The sequence below is a fragment of the Ambystoma mexicanum genome, chromosome 4p (genome assembly GCF_040938575.1).
Source record: "Ambystoma mexicanum isolate Mex_15411 chromosome 4p, UKY_AmexF1_1, whole genome shotgun sequence".
Taxonomy (NCBI): domain Eukaryota; kingdom Metazoa; phylum Chordata; class Amphibia; order Caudata; family Ambystomatidae; genus Ambystoma; species Ambystoma mexicanum.
In genome coordinates, this window is record NC_090927.1 from 177,343,342 (window position 1) to 177,371,105 (window position 27,764).

The 27,764-nt window shown below is 45.1% G+C and overlaps 1 protein-coding gene across 1 annotated transcript in view; it reads right to left on the reverse strand.

Annotated features, from left to right (window-relative positions):
• The window catches only part of EPHX2 (epoxide hydrolase 2), a 1,142,911-nt gene that overhangs the window by 171,953 nt on the left and 943,194 nt on the right, over positions 1–27,764 (reverse strand). Inside the window, exon 15 of the mRNA XM_069605642.1 lies at positions 9,950–10,052. Within this exon, the coding sequence (XP_069461743.1) occupies positions 9,950–10,052 (103 nt within the window). The remainder of the gene's footprint in view (positions 1–9,949; positions 10,053–27,764) is intronic.

Here is a 27,764-nt window from a genome sequence, read left to right on the forward strand (position 1 = left end):
TTCATTTTACTGTACATTCCAGTGTAGTCAGTTGGAGCCTGCCTCTCACAGGGGTGTTTGTTACATTCCAGTGTGGTCAGTTGGAGCCTGCCTCTCACGGGGGTGCCTGCTGTCTTTGTATCTCTTACTGATTAAAGGACTTATAAATATATTCATGCCTGGACATTAGTTCTAACAACCTCGTCGCCAGAGAAATGACTGGACGTTACGTGCATAGCACTGAAGGTACAGTCATTTATTTAAGTTTATGTGGTATCATGTATGGCTGCAGCCATCTCCATCAAGTCATCTCCACCAACTGACAAACTGTACATTGCATAACCTGGAGACTACATCATAACAAATCTAGAACGTTGTAGGATTCTAAGCAATTGACAACATAAAGGGATAGGGAAGGGAAATGAAAAAAAGGAGAAAGGAGCTGTGGGGATGCTGGAAAGGAGTAGGAGAAGTGCATCATACCAATGCGCTCATGCTAAACTGTGTAGAACTGTAGTAAACTGATGAAGTATTTTGGTCATCAATTGCTGCTGCAGGACCTATGGCTGATTAACATTGTTACCTGTTTTATTTCTCTCTTTCTCTTTCCTTCTCCTCTACCCTCATAAGGTAGAATTTCTTTTCCCCTGTGTGAGAAACCTGATGGTGTTCTCCCACCTACTCCCCTGGGATCTTCCATTCAGGTGGCCAAGGAAGGGCTATCGCTTTTGGATGCCGACCCTGTGGGTGGACAAGCGAGGAAGGATCACCTGATTGGAGGGTCAGAGGGGATTGGGAGGAGAATATCCAAGGGTGAGACATAGCTGCTTTCCTAATTGTACACCAACCCACTCCCCCTCACTCTGAAATGGGTATTTCCAATCACACCCCATCTCCCCCTCCCAATTCAAAATACGTACTGGGATGAAGAAGAGGTGATCAAGAGCAATGAGGACTACCCATAGAAATAACAAAGGGATACGAAAGGAGGCCTATCATCTAACACCTTTGAACTGTCCCACTAATAGAGTCAGCAAAGGTCAGGCACTCTTCTCTAACTGTGCACAGCTGATTACACTTGACTTCATTGAGGACTATAAAAGGTGTGGTTCTGCACAGGTGAAGGAACAAGCTGGAGATGCAGTGTTGAACACAGCAGCCAAGCAGCAGCAGGAAACAGTGAGGAAGCCCGGAAGAACCTGGAGAAGAACGGAGTGCCGAGAAGCTGACCACGTATGCCACAGGGGGTGCAGCATGGCTAGGGAGCTGTGTCTCCAAGGAGCCGGAGTGAGGTACTCGACTGCAAGCTGCTGGGCGTGTTTGAAGAACTGCTCATTCCCTTTGGACTTGTGCTGGTCTCAAGGGTGTCAGAGGGGAAGGTGGTGAGACACTGCCCTCGACCCAAGTAACAGGAGGAAGACCACTTGCCAGCGCTGTGCTTTCTGGTGAGTTTCATGAGAAAGGAAGAGAGAAACTCTGTAGTGTGTGGGTTGGTTGGAGCAGAACTGAAACCTTGTTGCAAGTGGCATGAAAGTAAAGAAAGTTTTTAAAAAAAGCATATTGCAAGTGTTGCAAAAGGAAAGAAGGCAGAAAGGAAGCAAGGTTTACTGTGCTAGATGCGTGGAGTTAAAACGAGAAAAGAACTTTAAAAGTGAAAGGCGCTAGAGGCACTGAAACAAGAAAAACGAAAGAAACACAGAGAATGTGCAAGGGACCTGAAAGCAATGAAAGGGTGCACGCGACCTGAAAGCAAGAGAGGGGCCAAACGACCCAAAAGCAAGGAAAGGGTGCAAGTGACCCAAAAGTAACAAAAGAGTGTGAGTGAGCATGATAAAAAGGAAATAGTGTGCAAGAGGCACAGTAAAGTGAAAAGGAGCAAGAAACAGGTGCAAGTGCAATTGCCCAGTAAAGCAGGAAAAGTATGAAAGCTATTGACATTGTGAAAAGGTGTACACGAAACCCCAACAGAGGAAAGTTGAGAGAGATTATGAAAGTAGAAGAAAAGGAGAGGGGTTCTTCATCAGAGTGGTCACGCCAAGGAGGATCAAAGAGCCTGGGGTTCTCGAAAGTCTCTGATACTGCCCTGGAAAGAACTGTGATTAACAAAGGACGCATTCTGACAAGAGGAACTTTTGTGTGTTGCATCAAAGGGGCCTAAACCTGGGCAAGGGAACCCTGGGAGGTCCACTATGGCTGAATACTTATTTTATTAAACAAAGAGGCATAAGCTTGGGGAAGGGAACCCTGAGAAGCCTACAAGGAACTGTGTTGTATTCTGTTTGAACTTGAAAGAATTGAAGCTTGTGAAGGGAATACCAAGGAACAAGAGACCTTGAAACTTGTTTGAAAATATTGCAGGAATACTGTGGATCAGGTTTCATGAACAACACTGTTTGATTGCACCATTTCTATGACATTAGCAGAACTAAACCTAGTGGGAAAACAAGCTAAAACCAGCCTTAGTTTATATTTCTTTTTGGAACCACTATTTTCTTTTAAGAAGACCTCCTACCACATTTTGTCAAAAAGTGTGCGCAAGCATACGTTTAGACACAGACAGATTTTGTTTTGGACTTGCAGACATCGACTGGCCTTAGAAACATGAATTGAGGGAACATTCCCTTTAGCGTTAGGGCCTGTGAGGTATTACACCAACCCCAGAACTTTATTAAATAAAGTTTTGCAAACTGTCACTTTTGAGTTTGTGTCTCTCTTGATAGCATGCCTGTCTCACACCCCCTTAATTCTATTTGACTTCCCTTCTCTCTTTCTATCACTTTTTCTTACTCCTCAGCATGCCTAGCACATAGGATAATAGAGCTGACGGATACGATTGCTGCTAGCGTAATTATATCCTCTTTCCTCTAGGTTTGGTGATCTTTACTTAGGCCAGTTGTTACTGTTCATATTAAGGTTATTAACTGGTGGACTTTTCGGATCCTTGTGGACAGTGTAGGTTTGGGATTATGTCATAAGAATGTGTCTTCAGGTTGATATAAGATGATGGGCCTCATTACACGGATGGGGGTGGACCAAGGTGCTGTTAGCACCTTGGTCCATGCCGGTAAAATACCGGCACCGCCTTGGTGGAAAGGGGAATTATCGCCCTATTCCAAGGTTGGTGGGGCGGTAATTCCCCCTTCCCCCATTGCCCTTCCCCATTCCCATTTTTGCCCCATAGGGCTCTATGGGAATGGGGAAGGCGCTAATTACAGTACCGCAAATTGCGGTACCGTAATTAGCTCCCTGGTCCCTTTGCGGGTTGGTTTTTAATGCCTGCAAAAAGCAGGCGTTAAATTCCCCAACCCGCAAAGGGACCTCGTAGTAAGGCGGTAAGGGTTTACCGGTACCAGTAAAATACCGGTTCCTGTAAACCCTTACCGCCTACCGTGTAATGAGGCCCGATGTCTCTCATTGTGCCTTTTTAGGCTCATCGCAGCCACTGATGTACTAGAGGAGCTGCAATCGTCCCCATGGAACGATGTCGGAAACGGTTATTTGAATGTAAAGTAGAATTTAAGCACAGGGTCATGTATGTTAACCTTTCATTATAATAATACAAAAAATTCAACAACAAAAAAGAATGCAGAGCCGCAGAAACTTTGGTGGGGGAAGCAAGATCAGGATAGCTTTAACATGTTAAAACATACACTATGTAGTGAGCCTGTCCTCGAGGTCCCTAATATTTCAACAGGGAGTTTATCCTACAGACAGATGAATCCAAAGTAGGCTCTGTTGCTGTTCTTATCAAGAGTATGAAGGAGTAGAACACCCTCTCCTTTACATTAGCAGGAAACACTTTTCTCAAGAGAAGGACTATGCCACTATTGTGCTAGCGGCCCTATCTATCAGATGGGCCATAGCATACGTAAAGTATTATCTAATCGGCTGCAAGTTCATGTTAGTGACTGATCATTCCACTTTGACTTGGCTAAGCTTAAGGAATGATACGAAATCCTTGTATAAAGCTTAAGGAATGATACGAATCCTTGTATAAAGCTTAAGGAATGATACGAATCCTTGTATCATATGTAAAGTATTATCTAATCGGCTGCAAGTTCAGGTTAGTGACTGATCATTCCCCTTTGTCTTGGCTAAGCTTAAGGAATGATACAAATCTTTGTATAAAGCTTAAGGAATGATACGAATCCTTGTATAATGCGTTGGATTTTAGATCTCCAACCATACTGCTTTTCTGTTGAACATAGGAAAGGGAGGGAACAAGGGAATGTACATTTCCTGTCTAGATTTTATACTGAATGACGTTTCCCAGGATCTCGTCAATTCTCCCCAGAAGGGAGCCCATCCCTGTGAGGCAAGGGAGCCCATCCATGTGAAGCTAGGGAGGTGAGCCCGCTACGAAGCAATGCCCATAAGGGTGGCGGAATGTGGGACCTCACAGGGACAGACTCCCCTCATGGGGACAGTGACTCCCATTCTGTGATGGAACTCCCAAATCCCCTTACCTTTGAGAACATGCAATCCCTGAGGTCTTCCAAGAGCCAACCTGAGAAGACTTCTCTCTGTTATTGTAATACTCATACCCTCCAACTTATCGTGATCTTGCGATTTGCAATAAATCGCAAAATCAGCTGTTTGACACCATTCCCACTCAATATACGTTAATGTCAACAAAAATCCATATGTTAAGGATCCTCCTCCTATAAGCAGCTAGCTGCATGGAGGGCGAGTGTTTCACAACAGCCCGACTTTATTCTTTTAATATGCAGAGTTTAATGAGCCTGTGAATACCTCCGTTTTGGGATGAGGAGTCAGCGTGTCAACTGGAGGGCTGGGGTGGGTGTAAACTAAGGGACAGAGCACACAAAAAGCAAATGGAGAGTACATTGTTTGGACCCATTACAAAAGTTTCCATTTTAGCTCAGCGGGCCCTGAGCCCGTCTCTGTTGAGCAACTTGCAGTAGGCCAATTTAAAAATGAAGGTCTGGAAACCTTTGGAGCCTTGTCCTGTGAACTCTTATCTGGCGCTGTGACATGCAACAGGAAGACCCCTGGCCGCACCTAAAAAGGTAATCTGGCCCTCCATTATCGTTGTTGTGACACCCCTCCTCAGGCTCGTCAGCCCCACCGCTGACACTTTCTTTTTCTTTGTTCCTTTCCCTACTTCTGCTCGCTTTTCACTACTTAGTTGAGGATGAAAAGAGAAACGGCCCATGTACACACTTTCTTCTTTTTGCCATCTTCCCCCTTTCTTTGGTTCCCGTGTTCGCCCCATCGGCAATCTGTGCCTCCCCTCGGCCTCCATGTATCTATTCTAATACCCCTTGTGTCACCACGCCTCATGTGCACGTATTACAATGTCATGCACTCTACTCTCACACCAGCCTGCATGCGCACACTCACACTCTGTTCTCAATATTGCATCAACTCTCACACGCTTGCATGGACATCCCCCACTCCTGCATGCACTCTGATGGATAGCATGCACCCTCCTACTTATTCCTTCCCATCACATGCACCCTGGGCTTACAATGACAGCGGTGCTCAATGCGTTTTTCAGCCATCCAGCTCCATTTTTGGCACCTTGTTCCCTTTGCATCTCCAACCACGCCAATTTAAATACCATGTCCTTATTCATATTAGACCTTCATGTGCCGCCACCTTGCCCTATCTGCGTCCTTCCCTCGTGAACATTACCTCGCCAGGGCTGCCCATCCTACTGGCAGCAATTTCTTTGCTCCTTCCTCTCTGTGCTACCCCTGTTGCCAGTTCTTCACACCTTCACTTACCTGACCATTTTCTCTTTTCACTGCCCCTTTTTCTCTTCACCACTTATGCTTTTTTGCCACCCTTTCCCTGTACCTCTCCCCCTTGCCAATCTGAACCTCCATATGCCTCCTTTTCTCTGCCCATCATATAACGCTTCCATGATGCACACTTGTAAACACAGTACATCCACACTGGTTCTGCATGTGCGCTGTCTCACGTATGCACTCACACTCACAATCTCTCTTTCATGTTCACACTCACGTTCTTGCACATACCTTCTCTCATTCATCACATGCAGTCTGACGTGCTCCCAATCATGCATGCTACCCCACACAGTCACATGCACCCTCCCTCTCGCACCTCAACAAGGGCCACAGTGTCAGCAATGGCCCCATCAACACCGCCACCCAGGGCTGCAAAGACAGTGTCGCCACCACCACCCAGGTCCTCAGCAGCAGCACCAGCCCCACTGCTGCCACTACCACCACCCATGGCGCAATGCAACTAACACCACAAACCAGGGCCAAACAGGCCCCCCCAATCCCAGCAATCATGCCTTCAGTGGGAGTGTGACCATCACCAACCATGCTTGCAGTAGCAGCACTGTCCATCCCAACACCACCACCGCTGGCTGTAGAGGCAGCACCACCATCAAAGACATTGCTTTGAGTGCAACCAACAACATAACACAGGGCCTAACATATAGGACCACGACCGCTTGTGGCCTCAGCAACACCACTTATATACCAACATCACTGCCCTGAACACTAGAGGCAGTGCAAGCCCCACAACCAACCAGTACCTCGGTCACAGCACTAGAGCCACTGTCAGCACCACTACCCATGGCCAAGTGCAACCAACACCACCAACCAAGCCCTTACAGGAAGCAGCACAGCCACCAATCATGCCTTCAGTGACAGTGTCACCATCAGCAACCATGCCCTATGCATCAGTTGGCCATACCAACAACACCACCCTTAGCTGCGGAGGCAGCACCACCATCACCAATCATGCTCTCAGAGGAAGCATCACTCCGACCAACACTGCCATGCATTCCCGCAGTTTAAGCCCCACTAACACCACAACCCTGGGCTATGGGAGCAGCACTGCAACCACGACCAACTAGGGCCTCAGCAGCAGCACCACCCCGACAACCAAATCCCTAAATCCCCTGAGCCTAGGAGTACAGCCAACATCATCACCCAGGACCTAACATGCAGCACCACCGCCTGTGGTCTAAGCAGCCACACTAGCCCACCATCATCATCCTGGCCATAGTGGCAGCACCTGCCCCAGGACAACATCACCACCACAACCCAATGCCTTGCTGAGTGCAACATAAATGTAACCCAGGGCTTAACAGGCAGTGCAACCACCACCCATGGTCTCAGCCGCACCACTGGTCCAACACCACCACCTTTGGAAGAGGAAGCAGTGTCACCACCAAATCGAGCATCACCCGCAAATTAAAAGCGCCACATAACTGTTGCAGATAATGCACTTGTCTGTTGCAAAACATTTGGGTCTGAATATTCCCTAGTTTCCTTATATAAAACATGACAATACCAAACCAAGGAGGAACACAAAAGTTGATCATGAGTCATCTCTCGAAAGTACTGAGAGGAGGAAGATTGAAGGAGTGATGCAAACTACTCCTTTTATAAGTATCAGCATTATTGAGAAGAGGTGGCCTCAAGAAAGCATGAATAATGCCTCGTCGACATAAAGGGGAGACTCTGGCATTCCACTGCGGAGACTGTGCTATAGACCATAGAAAGCAAGAAGGGACTTGCTGAAACGAAAACTTGGCGTGAAGCCTGTCAATCCCAGGAAGTTTAACCCTGGGAATGAGGATGCAGAAGAAGCTGGTCATCGGCCGTGAGGGGCTTTTTAAGAACTCCCATTGTGTAATGGAGAACCGATCTACGCAGAATCTGGAACCAGGCTAATGGTGGCGTTAATTCAGGCAGGTAGACCGTGCAGTCCTTCAACTACGCTGATGCGGAAAACCACCTAGTAAGCCTCAGAGCCAACGCGGTACAGCATGGAGTGGAGAGAGAAATGCTGAGAGTCCTCAATAAGAAAACGCAAGACCAACAACCCGGGAAGAGCCCCACGAGAAAGATTGTAACAGGAGTCACGGGAGACTCGGTGGGGGTTTGGGCAATACTGAAGAGTACCTTGGGACTAATCTTCCTCATCATAGTATTTACTGAGAAGGTATCAAGGGTGTTCAACATCTCAGGAGGAGTAATCTCCCTCGTCACAGTAACATTGTCAAAACCATCAATACTGAAGAATACTTCACAGTAGCGACTGAGAAGGCATTAAGGGAGAAGAATGCCTCAGTAGTAATCTCCCTCATCACAGTAACAGTGATAAATACATCACATGGGAAGAGTGCATCAGGAGTAATCTCCCTGATCACAGTACCAGTGCCAAAATTACCAAGAGGAAGGAAGGTATAAAAAAAACCTTCCTCATCAGAATAATCAAAAGAAAGATTGCAAAAGAAAAGGCTGCCTCAGGAGAAATCTCTCTCGTCACAATAATCATAAGAGAGACATTGAGAGCCAAGGAACATACAAGAAGGAATAGTGGAAGAAGCCAAGGATACTTATCTCCCTTATTTCATCGCTCAATGAGAAGACCAGAGAAGCCGGAGACTCAACGTTGTTTTGAAAAGAAAGAACTGATCAACATTTGGCCATGACAAGGAAAGTCCCTGGGAGGAACTACAAGAACTCTTGAAGGACCAGTGATTATCCGAAAACAGCCTTTAAGAGTGATACAGTGTGACATAGGTGAAAGGAGTCATTCTCCATGTCTCACCTTTTGTTGACTCACAAGTCAATTCGAAAGATTCTCAGAAAACAGCCCTAAAGCTGAACCAAGCCAGGAGAAAGGAGTCATTCTCCTGGTGATCTTCTGTTGTTTAGAGTATCTTTTGTTAGGCATAGGGTCAGAGTAGGGGATTTTTGGACCGATGATGGACACTTTAGTTGACAACCACCCTGACGACAAGCACCCAAGTTAGAATTCAGTTAGGTAGGGCAAACCCTTCTGTTGTAGAACGAGAAAGGTCCTTTTCCTTTTTGTTAAATAAAACTCTTAAATTGAAAGGCCACCTCTTTGTCTGACTCTTCCTGCTTACCAAAGTACGTCAAGTGTCTGTTATTTAATCTATTTGTCCCAGTCGATTGGATACTGGAACTTTAAGGAACATGTTCTTTATTAATAAGATTTCGGTATTCATCACTAGTTTCTTTGTCCCAGTCATGATATTCAAAACCTCTGATGTTGTGGAACCTGTCATGTAGGCCATAAGGTGAACATCTCTCGGGAGTTCCTCACTTGAACGGGAGTTCTTGTGCCCCAAAGGGGAATTCTCTGCTGGTGAGGTCCCACTTGTCTCTACCCCTTGAAAGGGTATTGCAGAGCAGGCTCACCTCCCTAGTCTCATTGGAAGGGGCTCTCACTTGGTGAAAAGAGACAAATTCCCTTTATTCATCACAGGTCCCACTTCCTCCCTTATTGCGTGGCCAGTGATTTCGTTTGTCTACAGTTGTGTGTATTTCTCTGGTAGGAACTGGCTCCTTCCATGCTCCTAGGGGCGGAAGTCGGATAAACCCTGTCCACCATGTTGGGATCAGTGCCATCACGGCACCCCACAGACACAGTACTATGGCTTCCCTGATCCGCTGAGATTCCTTCCCAGTTTTGTGTGCCTCCAAATTGAGTGTGAATGCATGCTGCATGCGTTTCTTCAGCATGCTGTACATTTCAGGTTTCTCTTTGGGTAGAGGTCAATGTCGGATCATGCGCATCCGACATGTTCTGTGAATTCATTCCTACTCGATGCATTGAGCCATGGCTGGATGCTGTGTGGAATGTCAAAGCACCTGCTTGTTCATTAAATGCCAAATAATGGTTCTGGAGTCGTTTTTCCCAGGGTGTCACACTGTGAGTGTAAAGCCTAGGATGCAAAATCAAGGATATGACCACCTTTGACAATGGCCAGGGGTTGCAATCACAGTGGGGGCTCCCCGTGGCCACCAAATGTTTGCTGTTTTTCCCTCCTCATTCATTTGCGTTATATGTGCAGCAACTCCACATTGTGCTGTCACACTTGCCACCATAAGCATCTGATCCTTTTTGTCACAAAAACAATTTGATGGTATATTTGGTTATTACAAACCAGCAAACATATGCTAAGAAATGATGCACCATTCAACATTACCTGAACCCACTCTTTTTGAACTGCTGGACGTAGTACTGAAGTTCCTCTTCTCCCAACATCTTACTCAGAGAAGGGTCTTCTGGGGTTCCAACCAAAAGCCCACCTGTATCATGGAAGAAAGAGAAAGAACATCATATTTATGATGCTTGGGATATGCATTGTACTATAACTTCATGGAACAAAATCTGGACATATGTTGCGTGACTGAAACCTGGTTAAAAGACCCCATTGGCCCCATATGTGAAGTAGCGGTCCCACCCGGATACATCATATATAACGCCAATAGAGAGGGAGCAGCAGGTGGTGGAGTTGCTATCATAGCAAAAGAGACGTTTAAATTGCTTAAGGCCTCCTTTAGCTGTGAAGGACGTGAAACAATCCACATGAAACTTACTTTCACCCCTCATAAATGCCTCAATATAATATTCATATATAGACCCCCCTCATTGAGTTTAGACTTCGCCAATGAACTATGCTCCCAATTGGCCATGCTTAAATCTACCAATGTATCCAACTTGGTGGTGGGGGACATTAATCTTTGGCGTGGAAACAAAAAGGATAAGGAAGCCATCTTTTTAGAGAAACAATTAACCAATATGGATTTTAGCATTATAAATGAGGTCCCAACAACTCCACAAGGTAATCAGTTGGATTGGATCATAGCTAACAACCTTAAACTCTCCAGTTGCAAGACAGAGCCATGCATATGGAGTGATCATTACTTGGTCACACTAAATATTGAACTACAGGCATCATGCAATGACAATCCCCACTCGAAGGTCACCAGTAGAAATTTTAAAAAAATCACCATAGACCACATCCGGCCATGCATAGATAAAATACTTACCTCCTTTCAGGAGCAAGTCAGCTGTGAGGAAATGCTCAAGGTATATAATGCTCAAATACAACTACTAATAGATGAGATCGCACCCCTCAAAACGAAGCTTATTAGAATAAACAGTAACCATAAGAAATGGTTCAACTCAGACATAGAGGCAATTAAAATAGAGAAGCGAGCCCTTGATAGGAAATGGCTCGTAGACAAAACCACTGAAAATAAAGAACAGTGGAAAGTAGCGAATAAGAAATGCAAAGAAAGAATTAAACTAGCTAAAGCCGACCACTTGAGGAAATTGAGTCAGCAGACAACAAAACAAGTAAACTTTTTTAAAATTTTAAAGAGTGTGGAAAAACCGACAACTCTCACACCATCATTAGCTCCATCCAAAGAAGACTGTAACACTGTTCAAAATGCATTTATAGCAAAAATAGACAAAGCCAGGCAAAACATCATTTCAGCCAGACAAGAAAAGGATGACAGCACCTATGAGTGTAAAAAGAAACAGAGTCAGGAAACGTTCATGTTTACACCAATAACGGAACCAGAATTACTAAAATTGCTTGATCTTATGAAACCTACATCGTGCGAAGGGAAATGTCCTACCCCCTGACATTATTCTGCAACACAAGGAGCATTTTGCCCCTATACTACTCAAGATCATTAATGCATCATTCAGAGAAGGCACTGTTCCGGAAGAAATTAAAAAGGTGACAATCACACCCATAGTAAAGGAGGTAGGGCTAGATCCAAAGGACCCAGGGAATCTACGACCCATTACTAACACTAATTTCGTCCTGAAAATACTGGACAAATTGGCTACCCAGCGATTACAGGCTCACGTGGAAACACAAGAATCCCTACATCATCGGCAATCTGGTTTCAGAGCTGCTCATAGCACGGAATCAGCCATGTTGGACCTTCAAAATCATATGCTGGGCCTTATGGACAGAAAATGGGGATTTTGATGTTATTAGACTTAAGTGCGGCTTTCGACCTGATGGACCACGACCTGCTGGTCAAAGCACTCAGAGACAACGTAGGCTGTTCGGACCTGGCCTTGAAGTGGCTGGTTTCCTTTCTTACCAACCGTCAAGCAAGAGTCCACTGGGGCGATAACTTCTCAGACCCCACCCAAATTCTGTTTGGGGTGCCACAGGGCGCGAGCCTCTCACCCATGCTTTTTAACTTATACATGCGAGCACTGTTTGACCTACTGACAGAATTGGAAGTGTTTTTCTGCAATTATGCAGATGATACACAACTTATTATAGAGATAGAGGGATCACATCAGAAAGACAGCGAGAAATTAGGCGCAATATATAGCAAAATTGATGAATGGATGCAATCCAATTGGATGTGCTTAAATGACTCAAAAACGGAGCTGATGCTTTTTGGCTCCAGCCGTCAATTGGAAAAATTGGGTGGGGAATATAAAACATTCCAGATTAAAAAAGCCATCATTACAGTCTCCAGTCAAGTAAAGACGCTGGATATGATGATGAATTCCTCGGTTAATTCAGAGGCCCAGGCGAATCTCTTATGTGAGAACACTGCCTATTATCTGCAATTAATGAGGGCCATCAGACCGTTCTTGAATGACAACAACATGGCTACCATTGCCAGGGCAGTAGTGTTGTCAAGGCTGGACTATGGCAATGCCCTTTTGATAGGGGGCTGCGCTAAAGACATACATACCTGCCAAGTCATACAAAATGACACGGTCAGGATTGTAAAACAATTGGCTAGAAGAGACCATGTTAACACAGCGAGAGAATCTCTCCACTGGCTTAGAGTCAAAGACAGGATTGAATTTAAAGCCCTCACCTTGGTACATAAATGCCTTTTTGGCAAAGCGCCCCATTATCTAAAGAAAAATATTGAATTTTATACACCCAAGAGACATCTTCGCTCAGCTGGTAAGAATTTACTAGTCGAACAGAAACACAGGCTCAAATCCGGTATGGGCAGATCTTTCATAGTAAAGGCGGTTCAGCTATGGAATGCCCTTCCGATAACCCTGAGAAGCCAAGGAAATCACCTCCAATTTCGAAACTCCTGAAAACCCACCTATTTAAATAGTCCTCTTGATACCCACCGGAGCCAGAGATCTGGATGTCCAATTTAGCCTGTACCTATTATGTGTCACAGCGCCCTGATGCTTGCGGGTTTACGGCGCTATGGAAGCATATAAACATAAACATAAACATAAACATGGATTGAGAAATACTAATAGAAGCAGCAGCTAAGACAAGATATTTCTCTATTTAACTCCAGATTATTTCCTTTTGCATTACTAGTTGTTACACTTTGACATGGATAGCAACCTTTATATCTCTGCAAAGGCGAAAGAATTGCCTTTCAAAAATGCAATGCTCTTTAATATTCCCCAACCAACAATATTCAAATACATTTCCTGTGCGAATTATACTGACTTGCACTTATGTGTAGCTTGCCGATAAGCACACAGCCAGCTGTTGAGCATTGGTGGTGTGGAGTGTCAGAGGTCAGAAATGAGAGGCAGACACAAAGTTTTGAGGTTTTCAACATCAGACATCTTTATTAAAATAAAGGGGTTGGATAAAGGCCTTTCTGTCCCCATCCTAATTAGAGTTTCTCTGCATAGGAAACTAAAACTAAAGATCTGTCTTTGTTGTGTCATCAAAATGATACTTACCGTCCTTGTGTCCAAAAAGTATCTGACCCTCACACTATAAAATAACAATGAAGGGTGTGTGGTAAGTGTTTCTGGTTTGAGTAAGTAAAAATGTGTCTAGTTTCCCTTACCCAGGATTATTTCAGGCGGAACAGCAAGAGTGTTTGTTGCAAACAATGAGTCCTTAAGAGGAGATCAAATGGCTCATTCTCAATTAATCTTTTAAGATTAGAGGAAGTGTCTCTTTCTTACAATACTTTGTTCAGGATGGCGATATGTTTCTTTTCTTCTTCCATATAGGATTAGATCTCCTGGTGTACTCTCCTGCCAGGTATCTTTTCCCAAAACAACCAACTGCTCGATGGTTTCCCAAGGACACTTCTCACAATGTTGACAATGTCCTGCCAGGTATCTTTTCCCAAAACAACCAACTGTCCAATGGTTTCCCAAGGACACTTCTCACAATGTTGACAATTTCCTGCCAGGTATCTTTTCCCAAAACAACCAACTGCCCGATGGTTTCCCAAGGAAACTTCTCACAATGTTGACAATGTTCTCTTCCCTTATGGATCTTGCAGATCCACTGGTATACTCTCTTGCCAGGTATCTTTAACCCCAAAAAGGAATAACTGCCTGATGGTTTCTTTCACCAGAACTTCACACAATGTTCTTTTCAGTATTAGTATAACACAGTTGTACCTCTTCCCTGTTGATACTCTTAGCTTCAGTTACTACTTGCCATATTGACATCTCATATATGGGGATTGGCTTTCTTCATTAGTACGCTTTTGCTTGTGGCAATGCTTGCTCCAAATTTTCCCAAATTGACTTCTCTTATAAGGAGACTTGTACAAAATGTGCCTTTCAATTTGTTCCTTAACGTTCATTTGCTGAGGATAACATTCACTCCAGCTTTCTTCATAATGCATTTTCTTATATGAGGACTTGCATACGTTGTGTCCTTTCAATAGACTTGGTCAGTATTCAAATGACTTAATTGTTTGTCCGAATGCCTATCCGCACAACTTGGCGGTCCCCAATGCTCAATGGCAGACTCACCGGTATCGTGTCTTCTGGCGTCTCAGGACAGTGGTACACTGCTGCAGTGAAGCTGCAGTTTATCGAAAGCTTCTCCGGCTTTTCTGACCCTCACTGGCTCCAGCATCAGATTAGCTCTTGTGGACCGGTGAGACTGCAGGGCTCTTGCTGGACTATACTTCCAACAGAATTGCTGTGGCTGCTGACCCTCCATGTCCCTCCATAGCAACAGTGGCACATTTCCCGTCCATAGGAATTTTGAACTTTTCAAGGCTGTTTTGCTTTGAATCTTTAAAAGAATAAAAGCCATCATAAACATTAGAAGTTGAAGTTGTTTTATGTATATATGAGGTGTGAATGGTGTCCTTCCTATGCTTATTTGCACAAAGGAGTTTCAATGGCTTTACAAATGGAGGGATCTGTAAAATGCCATTGGAAACTTGGGAACTATAGGGTCTTCTTCATCTGAGAGGGAGGACCACTGCGTCTCACCTAATGGAGTCACCTCATCTCCCTGACAGCCATCGCCTCCTGTGTGATGCTCCCTCTGAGTACCACCCCCAGAGTTAGGATCAGGTAGCGGCTGCCTCCCCCTGGCCACACTGAGAATGAACCATCAGTTATGAAAAAAAGCTACAATATCACCCTAATTCATACTTTTGGATACTTTCATCCCAACCAATATTGTATCTGGCTAGGGAGGGATTCCTGTAGCATTCTAAACGCTCTCTAGATAGTTCAGCAATAATATGAGATCGCATTTGTACTGTAACTATTGTGTTTTGAGCCTGTTGCCTCACACAAATATACTGTAAGGGTGCAGAAGTACGACTCTGACATAGTAGTGGCATGCTTGTTGGCAAAGACCTTTAAAGGTTAAAGGTTAAGAAAACAAAAAGCCTACCTTGCCCTATTTTTAGGAGGAGTTGCCCTGCCTCAACAAAACTCTAAGGGCTCTGTCAGGATGTCTTGTAACTTACAAAGTGCACCGTCCTGTGCCCAAACCGATTTCCGTCCCTTGAACTAAACTAACTAAGGCAAAGCTGGGTGTCTCCGTGATCCAGAAGGAGGCTTCTCTCGTTCTGGATATGGACCTTTACAGTTCAGTTCATGGCATGAAAACAGAATGTATGTCTTTTAAACACAGATCCCAAGTATCAAAGTGGGGGAGTTTCTTCCCCTGATCTCTTCCTCCAAATCAAAACTGTAGCCACAAGTCTGGTACACTATACTGCCAGGCTTGGCTGTCACACTTTGAAAATGTCTCTTCCTTTGGCAATGGGCCCCTGACCCTTGGTTTCAGCTTTTTAAAGTTCCTTTCTATTTCACGTAGATCCCATCACCCTCTTGACTTTCTCTGACTTGCTCTGGGCCTCAGCCCTTTGGCAATATGTTTCTTTGCTCTTGCTTGGGTTCCAGACCCGTGTGCTTTGCTTTTGTAGGCCTCTCCGAACTTCATATGGGTCCCAGACCCTGGTGGTTTGCAGATGCAGGTTTTCCACCCCTTCTCCATTCAATATCCAGTTGAACAGAGCTGGTGTACCCCCCTTCCAGGCACTGTTCCAAATAGGATGTATTCTAATGTTTTCTCCAGCTTTTCTGATTTGTTTGTTATCCCTTTCCTTTTCCCGGGAAACTAGCACCTGCCAAGCATATCCTGAGTTCTCTCTCGGTTTGATATTCTCAGGGCCCCAGACCCCCTTGTGCTCGTCTTCCATGACACTTGTCTACTAGTGCAACATATTCTTGTGTCTTCATATTTCTCTTGGGGTCCTTAACCCGTATGTTATCAGCCTTAATGCATCTCGGGTCCCATACACCTTTATATTGGTGTTCCGGGGCACTTGGTTTACTCTCCTGCCAAGTGTCTACGAATGTATTATACATTTGTGTACTCATATTTCTGTTAGGGTCCCTGACACACGTTTCATCAACCTCGTTACTTGGGTCCCAGACCCTCCTTAGATTGCCCTCTTTCGGCTCACAGCCCCTCTCATGGACCCAGGCAGCACCCATACCATGCTTTTGGGTTCCCGCTGCGCAGCATCCTGCTCAGGTTCCTCTGACTCTCTGCGGAACCTTCCAGACCTCTTCTCCATGCTTCTGTTGTCATCTACATCCCTGCTTCGGTGTCAGCGAGTCAGGCTGCACAGCTCTTTCCAGGAGGCATCCCAAGTCTCTCACACACTTGGATGTTCTCGGTTTCTCGTGGTCTGCTGGTTCTTGGCAGCACTTCTAAAGAAGACGGCTCTGGTTCAGAATCAGGCTGGTCTGTGTCTCTCGGTCTTCAGCATTCAAACTTCGCTCTCGGTTCCTAAGGGGCAGGCTTGACAAATGGTCTAGTCCTTTCTCTAACTTGCACTTTGGGCAACAACTAGACTGTATGTTTTGGTTGCTGCAAGTATTCCTCACTACTCCATCCAGCCTGGAGTGATGATCACCATGGAGTTCAGCATCACTGTTCTTCAGCTCAGTATTTTTAGATGACTTGGATTCCTCAAGTCTACATCAATAGATGGATGTATGGGTGACCACCGGGCACAGAGTAGGGTAAAAAGAAGGAGGGGTGTGAAAGGAAGGAGGGGAATACTGTGCTCTCCCAAGCTGATCGTCATTGGTCCCATGGAGGGCATTGCAGCCAGTGAGATCCACCTCCTGAGTACCAACCCAGGGGGGACTATCAGGATGCGGCCTCATCAACCTGGCCACATGGGAAGGGGCATCCCCATGGAAGCAGTGAGAATACCCTAGGACTTGTCACAATAGATAAATAATAACTTATAATACCTCCAGATCGACAATACCAAGAGTAGATGTATAGCATAGATGTGACATGGCTTACGCCATATTCATTCCTCTACTTCGTCAAAGCAAAGTAATGGTTTAACTGTAAAAGCAAACCAGGCTCAGTCCACACAGGTCCACTGCACCCACACCTTCCAAGTTCAATGCCACTACGTTTGGGAGGTCTGCATGAAACAATGAATAAAATGCACGGCAGAGTAAAATCTGCAAACCTTCCCCAACCATCTCTATCAGAATTGAAAACATCTTCTAAATCAAAAGGCATTTAGGAAGGTGGGGACAACATACTAAAAAACAGTTCCACAGTGTGCAGACTGCTACAGACAGGTTGACCAAAATGGACATGAGCTATACATTCTTTATTTTTTTTATTGTATTAAACAGCATTACAAAATATAATTCATCACAGATATATACCCACATTCCTATAAACACACTAAAGGTTCTGCTATACCATAATTCATTAAAACATTTCATTTAATCGCATCATACAGTAAGATATTTACACTTAATTTCTCTAATATCTCTCCAAAAAATCACAATAATCAATCGATTAAGCTTCCTTTTCCACAAGGAGCCAATTGTAACCATATTTACATTGAGGACTATTCTACTCACTTATCGCAACGCCAACACTTCCAAATGCGGGCAGTTCCGTACTAAATGTTTCATGGTTTCCACTTCATCTTTTATTACACACAACCTGCATAGTTGCCCTTCCACCGATCGACCAGCTCTCATTACTACAATTTGTTGGGTAGGAAGTAGATGGAATCATCAGAATCGTAGGCATTGTCGGCGAGCTTTGGGTTAGGGGAACTTAATTAAATAATTAGGAAGTGGCCCCATGTCTCACCACCTCCTGAGCACTTCCAGCATACAATTTGTATGATTTATCCAAATGTAGGTACCTTTCCCAATCACAATTACATAGTTTGTCTTTTACTTTATTGGGATTACCAATGAGGAGAACTTTCAACACATTCATTTACAACAAATTCTACTAATGGGCACGACAGCTTTTTGATGCATACCTCAAAAAGATCTTTATAAACTGAGTCACTAGATGGATACATACATTTTGCGTAAATATGAAAAGATATCCAGGTTACCATTGAGGGCAGTGAAATTAGGCCTAAATAACTGTGGATCACTACTGTTGCTACGCAAGATGGAAGCGATAGTACAGACTTGCATATATAAGGCCTTCCATTTTTTTAAAAAATAAAGTATCGCTACATGGTTTAAGTTCCAAACCATAAATCAAGTCCATCTTTCTGTTTATAGTATTTAAATACTGGAATTAATTAACATCTTCAGTACTGATTTTGCATTTCGTTCATCTGTGCAATATATGGGGGAGGAGGGTTCTAATTAATACTCCTTTATTTAGTCTAGTCATTATTAGAAATCTCAGATATGTCAACGCCTTCAATGGACCATTTTATATCCCTTTTTATAGTGGAGTGTCCAAAATAGGAAATAACTTGTTTTATGATTATTTATTATCAGATCATTACATCCTGCATACTTCAGCAGTCCATTTAAGCTCCTCCCAATTGGAGTTAGCAGAAGATGATTCCATCATCTGCGAAAGCCAGCCAATGGATTAGTAACTTCCCTATACCAGGAGGAAACATTCTCTCTACATACAAGGAATCATCCAGGTCTGAGAGGTATAGGTTGAATAGGCTGGGGGGCCAATACATAACCTTGGCTAAACGTCTCTAAGTCGCTATTTCATCTGTCAAGTCCCCCATACTGTTCAGTCTAACTTTCAGAGATGTGTTTGTGTGAAGCATGAAAAGTAATTTCAACAGGCCAACTGGGATCTTCCACAACTTTAATTGTTTCAATAGAGTTTGACGATTTACTCTTTCATATGCACCAGATAAATACATGCTGGCAAAATACACGCTAATGCCCGCCTCTATTGCTTTAGCTTCAAGTAGAGTGAAGTAGAGTTATTATTAGCCCATTGAAGGGAGCTCCCTGTTGAACACAAAATCCATTCTGGCATTTAGATAGTGTCAAGCACCAGGTGACGCGAGCGCTAAGTACCTGAGGTCCTGGATGTTTCGTGAGTGGGAACTCTTTGGTTCAGATCTTGAGAACGTCTTGGCGGTGTGTTACCTCTGAGGTGCTCCAGGATGTATAAGCTTAAAGCTAAGGTTCTAGCTCAGACTCCTCCCATGAAGTGTAACATGGGAGACAGCGGAACCAAACCCCCAAGAACACAGACTCACCTCCCAGTATTTGCTTTGTGAAAGGGCAGTGCAAGCACTGAACTCGGAGGGCAGAAGAAGATGTTACCCTAAGCTTCTGGAGTGATACAGGGTGTTCAAGTGTCCAAAGAGCCAAGCTGAGTCCAAGGAGAGATAAGCAAAAGGAAGGGGAAGTAGGAGACTAAAGAAGAGGATCAGCCCCCAATATCAGGAAGCCAAAGACAAGGACACCCCAGTAGGGCAAGGCAAGAAGCAAAGGGAAACAGAAGGCAGAATTACGGGCATAAGCCAGGAAAAGAAACCTAACCAGCAGGAAAACGAGCAACAAGTTCAGAACTGCAGGAGAACTGGGGAGCTTTGAGACTCTCAGCTTCCAACGTGGTATTGTCTCTTAAACTAACAGCAGAGCACAAGCGAGGCTGAGGCAGCATAATGTATCCATGGAAACGGACACTGGAGCCGCTGCTCTAGGAACGAGATGGCACTGCCATCTCAGATTGAGCCCTGCAGTTCACTCTCCAAGACGCCAGGAGAGCGTTAAGCGGAACAACCACCATTGCGGATACAATCGCCAGTGTCCCGGCAAGGTAGGTGAGGATGCGCTGCTCACGCGTGAGACAACCTGCCTCCCCTCACGAAATAACAGAGCCCAGGTTTCCATGGGTATTGTTGAAAGAACCTCCGAACAAACTAAAGGGCATGGACTTGGGTAGCACATTCCCATGTTAGGTGACTAGGACAATAGCTTTCCAATCGGTGAGAAAGTACAATCGACCACAGCGAAAGTGAGAATCACAAACCACTTGGACTTCATATTCAGGACCGTCGGCCAGGTGTACAGGGGCTGGCTGAGTAGGCACTCTTCCATTCGGATTCAGAACATAACGCTTCAAAAGGGAAGCATAGAAGACTAGATGAACTTGCCATTGTTTGGGCAATTACAGGCGGTAGGCTATGGAGGATATTCTCTCAGATACCAGAAAGGAACCCAGGTGTCTGGGTGCAAATTCTGTAGGGAGATTCCACAATGGTAAGTTCTTAGCGGACAACCAGACATTGTCCCCAGGAGCATAGTCATTTTCAGGTGTACTTTGCTTTTCATCCTGTGTTTTTAGGATTTGTTTGGTTTGTCGAAGAGTGTTGGCTTCCAGTTTATGTACATCCTGGAGCCCGGTAACCAGAGTATCATCTGATGGTATGACTTAGGGTTGTATGGTGTGTATGCAACAGCTTGGGGTGTAATCCATAACTGCAGAAAAAAGGGGTACAGTTAATGGTGAAATGCTTATAGTTGTTACACGATACTTCTGCAGTATGTAGGCAGGAACTACAATTATTCTGAAAGGCATTGGCATAGCATCGTAGATATTGCTCCAGTGTTGGTTTCATTCTCTCGGTCTGTCCATTTGTCTGTGGGTGATAACAAGAGCTGAGACGTAGTTGAACTTCAGATGTTTACAAAGCTGGGACCAGAATACGGAAATAAATTGGGATCCTCAATAGGAAATTATCTTGTCCGGGAGAACATGTAGTCTGTACATGTGGTGATGAAAAGCTTGAGCCGAAAGACTGGCCGTAGAGATGGCTGGCATCGGTATGAAGTGTTCCAATTTAGAAAAACAGTCACGACCATCATGATACAGGGGTTACAAGGAGACTTAGGTAGATCCATGATGAAATCAGTGGCGATGGTATGACAAGGATATGGGGGACATTTCAAAGGTTTTAGGAGCCCACTGCATGCTGGCGGGAGATTTTATGTTGTGCTCAAACAGGACAAGTAGATACATAGACGGAAACCTGGGTTGCTAAACCAGGCCACCAGAATTCTCTTTGTACATGTTCAATCGTGGTTTGATGTCTCGATGTCCAGAAACAGGGGAGACCTGGTAAGCAAAAAGAACAGAACGATGTTCTTCTTCAGGTATAAAAAGTAGTTTCCCTCAGAACAGAAGGCTACCCTTGAATTCATACTTTCGATCGTCAGACAATTTGGTGAATAGGGGTTGGTTGTGGTAACAACTGGATACAGTCCAAAAAGAACTGGATGAGATTCAAGAAGTGTTTGGCAGGCATTTCCAGTATATATTGATCTGGACAACACATACGCCTTGGGATTTGAAGTGCCTAGAATACATGTTATGGTAAAATCTAACTGGGCAAAGAATAAGGTACAACAAGCATGTCAGCTTCTGTGGCACTGCAGTGAGCGAAGATGTTCCAGGTTTCGGTGATCCATCTGAACAATCACTGGATGCGCTAATCCCAATATGTGGTGACGCCACTGTTCGAGGGCCCCTTTATAGCCAACAGCTCCTTTTCAATGAGTGCATCATTTTGATCACCGATGGTTAATTTCCTTGAATAGTAAGCAATTGGATGTTCCTCAGCAGTCACCGGATCGGTTTGCACCAGGACTGCCCCAATGGCAACTTCTGAGGCATCCGCCTCAGCAACAAAGGGTCTTGTGTTGTTGGCTGATGTACGATAGGGGCCTCCATAAAGGACCCTTTAAGGATCCTAAAGGCTTTTTCTGCCCGCTCATACCACTGGAAGACACAATTAGTGTGAAGAAGCCGGGTAATATCAGAAGCTAGGTGGGTGAATTCAGCAATACATTCACAAAAGTAATTGGCAAAGCCTAGGAACCTCTGTATGGATTTCACGTAATGGGGACCCTGCTAATTCTGTAATTCCAAGACTTTGACTGGATCCATTTGAATATTGGTTTCTCCAATTAGCTATCCCAAGAAAGTTATGGGAGTCTGGTGAAAGGCACATTTCTCGGCTTTGGCATACAGGTGATGTTGTAGAAGAGACAGGACCTCTCTCACGTGATTCTGGTGCGCCTCCAGCATGGCGTAAAAGATAAGAATATCGTCCAGGTAAACCAACATGTTTAGACCTATGAGGTCAGCAAAAACATAATCCATGTACCTCTTGAAAACGGTGATGGAATTACTGAGTCCAAAAGGCATGACCATGTATTCGGAATGGCCCAGAGGGGTCTTGAATGCTGTCTTCCGTTCATCGCCTGGATTTATACGTATGAGGCGACCCTTGAGGTCTAACTTAGTGAATAAGCGGGTGTTCTTCAAGGACTCCATGATGACCTTAATGAGTGGGAGTAGTTAACAATCTTTTACTATTATTTGTTGAGCTGGAGGTAATATAAATGGATGCAAGGTCCCTTCTTTTTTAGGCAGAAAAAATAGCAGACCTCCAGCAGGAGACCGCCATGGTTCTATGTTCCCCTTGGCCAAGTATTCTTTGATGTACTGTTGTAACACTATCCGTTCCTTGGGTGATAAATAGTACACTCTTCCACACAGAAACAAGCTTTCCGGGTTCCAATGTTACTTTGCAATCAAATGTGCAATGGGTAGGCAAGGGAATAGCTTCCGGAGTGCAGAAGACTTTCCAATACTCAGAATGGTACTCAGTCGGTACCAAAGACAAGGAACACATCTGATGACTGTTGTGATTGCCTTTACCCACAAGGGAGGATGGGCCACTCAAGACGGCTTGACACTGACTGGATACGAACACTAATGTCTGTGTGGTCCAGTTGATGAAAGGGTTATGGTACATCAACCATGGTAAACCCAGAACTACAAGGTGTGTGGGGACCCCAATGATGTAAAAAAACAGGTCTTCCTTATGCTGATTAATAATACATCGGAGGGGTGCTGACTGAAGACAGATGGGTCCGGATGCCAGGGTAGTCCTATCAATGACCTTGACCATGATTTGTACCACCATAGGGACCAATTTGATTCCGTTAGTCTCTGCAAATGTTTGATCCAAATAGTTTCTGGAAGCCCCACAGTGCAACAATGCCTGGCTGTGAATGCTCTTGGTGGGATCCGATGTTTCCAATTCTTAATCCAGCACTAGCAGACTTGCTGGTGGCATAGGTGATGAATTGGTATTAGGAAGAACATGGGTATCCTTTGGACTTGTTGTCGTCTTCCCTGGGGACAACATGCCCACTAGTTTCCCTCTGACTTTGTTGTGCGGTGTAGACAAGACCCCACAAAATGACCTAAACCTCCGCAATACAGACAGTGCGGTTTGGTTCTTCTTTTCTTTTCCTCTTTGGACAAAGGACCGTAATGGCTCCCAACTGCATGGGTTCCAGAAAAGGTAGTTCAGAAGCTACCGGGGTCACTGGCATCTGGAAAAGTTGTATTCACCATATCTTGTTTCTTTTTTTGCCTCGTCTCTCAGTCAGATGGTAACAAATCTTGATGACTTGTTCGATCAACGCTTGAAAATCAGCCGGTTCTTGTGCATGGACCAATGTCTCCTTGTATTCCTATCGTAAACCTCTGCGAAACAAGGTTAGTTGCGTTACTTCTGGCCATTGGGCATCGGCAGCTAATTGACGGAAATGGCTTATGTACATTACTCGGTCTTGGGTTCTTTGGCAGATATTCATCGATTGGTTCTGTGCTTTTGACACTAGGTTGAGCGACTATAATGCCTCTAGAAATACCTTTTCAAAGTCAGTAAAGCTGTTGAGCAGGGGGTTGTTTGCAGAAATATATGGCATTGCCCAGGCCATTGCATTCCCTGTAAGATTATTCAAAATATACCCAATCTTGGCCCTCTCCAGGGAAAAATGAGCCGGGCGGAACAAAAACTGTTCTTTGCAATGATTGCAGGACTCTGATAGCTTGCGAGGATCGCAATCATATTTCATCGCTGAGGTATGAGCCATAGCATTTTCTGTGGTAGTATCATGGGCCATAGCAGCCCTCAAAGTGGCATTTTCCTGCTGTACAGCTGCTACTTCAGTACAAAGAGCTTCCAGTTCCTGTCTTAATTGCTGAACAGGATCCATGACGGGTAAAGGTGAGAGGCGTCTCAATCTGTCAAGTACAGTATGACGCGATGTACCTGAGGTCCTGTATGTTTCGGGAGTAGGACTTCTTCGGTTCAGATCTTGAGAACATTTTGGCGTCTTGTTACCTCAGAGGTACTCCCAAGATCAGGATGCCAAAGACAAGGACACTGCAGTAGGGCAAGGGAAGAAGCCAAGGGGGAACAGAAGGTAGAATTACAGGCAAAAGGCAGGAAAAGCAACCTGACTGGTAGGAAATCGAGGAACAAGTCCAGAATCACTGGAGAACTGTGGAGCATTGAGACGCATGGCTGGCAACGTGGCTTTCTCTTGTATACCAACAGTCACGCAAAAGTGAGGCCATAGCAGCGTGATGGTATCCATGGAAATGGATGCCGCAGCAGCCACGCTTGAAACATGATGCTGCTGCCGTCTTAGATTGAGTCCTGCAGTATGCAATCCAAGAAGCAAGGAGAGCGTAGAGCGGAGCAGCTACCATTGCAGATACAACCGCCAGTGTCCTGTCAAGGTAGGTGAAGATGCACTGCTCTCGTGCTACAGAAAGTTAGTTGGATTCTAAACACCATTGTGCAGTTCTTTTTATATTAAGGACAAATAGACCTTGATATACACGATAGACCGTTAATAATGAACTACCACACCAGATGGCCCATGATTTTTCCCAATCCTTTCTAAACTAAGATTTAAATGCAGGGTTAATAGCACATGGTCACTTAGATCCGTTTTAATGCTCTCCATGAGATTACTTTGCATGAAGATCTGAAACAAATGTATAATCTATTGTCGATTCATCTTTACCTGTGAACCATATCCAATAGCCGCCTTATCCCGCTGAATATTGCCGTTTACTCTACACAAGTCCCAGTGATCCACTATCTCATTCCATCTATCACCTTGAGTTTTTAAATTCCATTGATAAGGTAAGGTTTTCTTTTTATTGTTTACCTTACGGGCTTTCAAATCTCCTTGGACTTACATCTCATCCAGGCACTGGCAATTTAGATCTCCAGCTGCAATAAACTGATTGGCATTGTCCCCCTCAAGCTAGCCATGAAATCGGGATGTTATTTAAATTCTCCAAGAAATGTACTTCTTTGTTGTATTTCTGTATATGTTTATCAATAGTATATCTCTGAATCATGTATTACGTTGCCCTGTCACAGACACTTCCAATCTACCTTCAAATTGGCGAGCCCACAAGACTGGATTCACCCTAAACCCATTATTAATTGCTATCAATAGTATTAATTGCTATCAATAGGCATCCAAAAGGGCAACCCTTTTGGGCTTTTTGTAGGAAGGTCAAAAATCCATCAATTATGTTTTCTTCTGTGAGCCAGACCTCATGTATGCAAATAGTCTTACATTTTGATAGCTCAAAGGAGTTGATGCCAACTTGCCAGCCTGACCACCCTCAACTCCAGCAAGTTGATGTGTTCCTGAAACTTCATGGGAGACCACAGTCTGCTCACTGTCAGGTCTGACAGGTGAGCATCCCAGCCAGTCAGGGAAGCATCCGTGACCACCGTCACCCGGGACCAAGGCTGACGAAACAACACGCCTCCCAGCAAGTTGTCCTGGATGGCCCACTATGCGGGATCCTGGGCCACCTGGTTCGAGACCTGTAGAAGGTCTGACATGTGACCTATGAACTTCGACCATTGGCAACAGAGAAGCCACTGAAGCGTTCTCATGCGCAGCCTCGCCCCCAGCACCACAAGGATGCAGAAGACCATGAGGTTCAGAAGGCGCAGAAAAGCCCAGGCATTGACTTGTTCCTGTGATTGGAGGACATTGACCATCGAAAAGATGTGCGCCACTCGATCCTTGGGTGGGAAAGCCCTGCCCAGATGAGTGTGAAGGACTGCCCGATGAATCGGAGAGACTCGGATGGCAGAACCTGAGACTTTTGAAGTTCAGAGACAAGCCCAAACTGTGCAATAGAGTGCATGTGAGGAGTAGCTGCTCTAACACTAGCTCTGGTGAGCGAGCCCGGATGAGCCAGTCATTCAGGTAGGGAAAGACATGGATTCTTTCTCTCCAGAGGCGAGCCACTACCACTGCCACTGCCATCAGTTTGGTGAAAACCCTGGGTGCCGACGAAAGACCGAATGGCAGAACCCTGAACTGGTAAAGTTGTTGGCCCACTATGAACCTCAGGTATTTCCTGTGCTTTAGATGAATCGGTACATGGAAGTAGGCGTCCTGAAGATCAAGAGAAACCAACTAGTCCTAAAGATTGAGCGCTTGCAGGATCTGGGCTAGAGTAACCATATTGGACTTATCCTTGCATAAGAACTAGTTCAGCAGCTGCAGATCCAGAATGGGGTGCAAGCCTCCATCCTTCTTTGGCACCAGAAAATAGGTGGAGTGAAACCCCATTCCACGTTCTGAGTGTGGAACCAATTGAATCGCGCTTTTCGCCAGAAGCTGAGGGCCCTCCTCTAGAAGGATGGGATCTGGAGACAAAGGGGTGGTCAGCGGAACATAGTCCGGTGGGTGCTAGAGAAACAGGAGGCAATAACCCTGACAGATGACCTATAAAGCCCAAGCATCGGACATGGTCACAGACTATTCTGTGTTGAACAAGGAATACCTGCCTCCCACCGGTGAAGAGTGGTGAAGCACGTGACTGAGGTTTGTTGCCCTGGGGTGCAGCGGGAACAGCGGCTGCTGCAACACCTCCTTGTAGGTCCTTTTCCAGATCCAGCATGTCTTTACTTCCCCTATAAAACTCCTCTGGGAAGTCCCTTGCCTCCCTAGTACCTATGGGTTCAATCGTAGAGGGGACCTGGTCACCCTCCACTTCATAGATATCATACATCTTAGGCATAAGGGCTTCTCTGGGGAGTGGGACGTATTCCTGCATAGGCCCGGATTCCATGACATTGACAATAGCAAAGACGACGGAGTTGCCAGCACCATGGCTGCTATGGCCGAGGGTGGGGCATGGTGGCCACAGGAGACCTCAGTCTCCTTCTAGACCAGGCCCGAGCCCTTAGGCATGCAGGAGTGGTCTGCTGAGGGTACCCTTCTGGTCACAGAAGATGTGCTGGGACCCATCGGCGAAGACGGCGCCATTGGGCACCGTGGCCAGAGGCACCTTGGCAAAGATAGCAAACATCTTCAGGCGGAAGCTCTCCCATTCCTCCGGCATGGAGGACTTGGTTGGAAAAGACACCAGTAGCGGCTGCTTAGGGGAACTCTTAGAGCGGTGACTCTTTTTCTTTGAAGAAGAGTGGCGGCGAGAGAACTCACTCAGCCTGACCTCTTCCGATGATCCTTCTTCTGCTTCTCCATGCGCGGAGCCGTCAGATCCTCAGAAAATCCTCATATTTTCGCTGCCCATTCCTAGAGAGATTTGGGTGCTTGGACTGACACGCCCA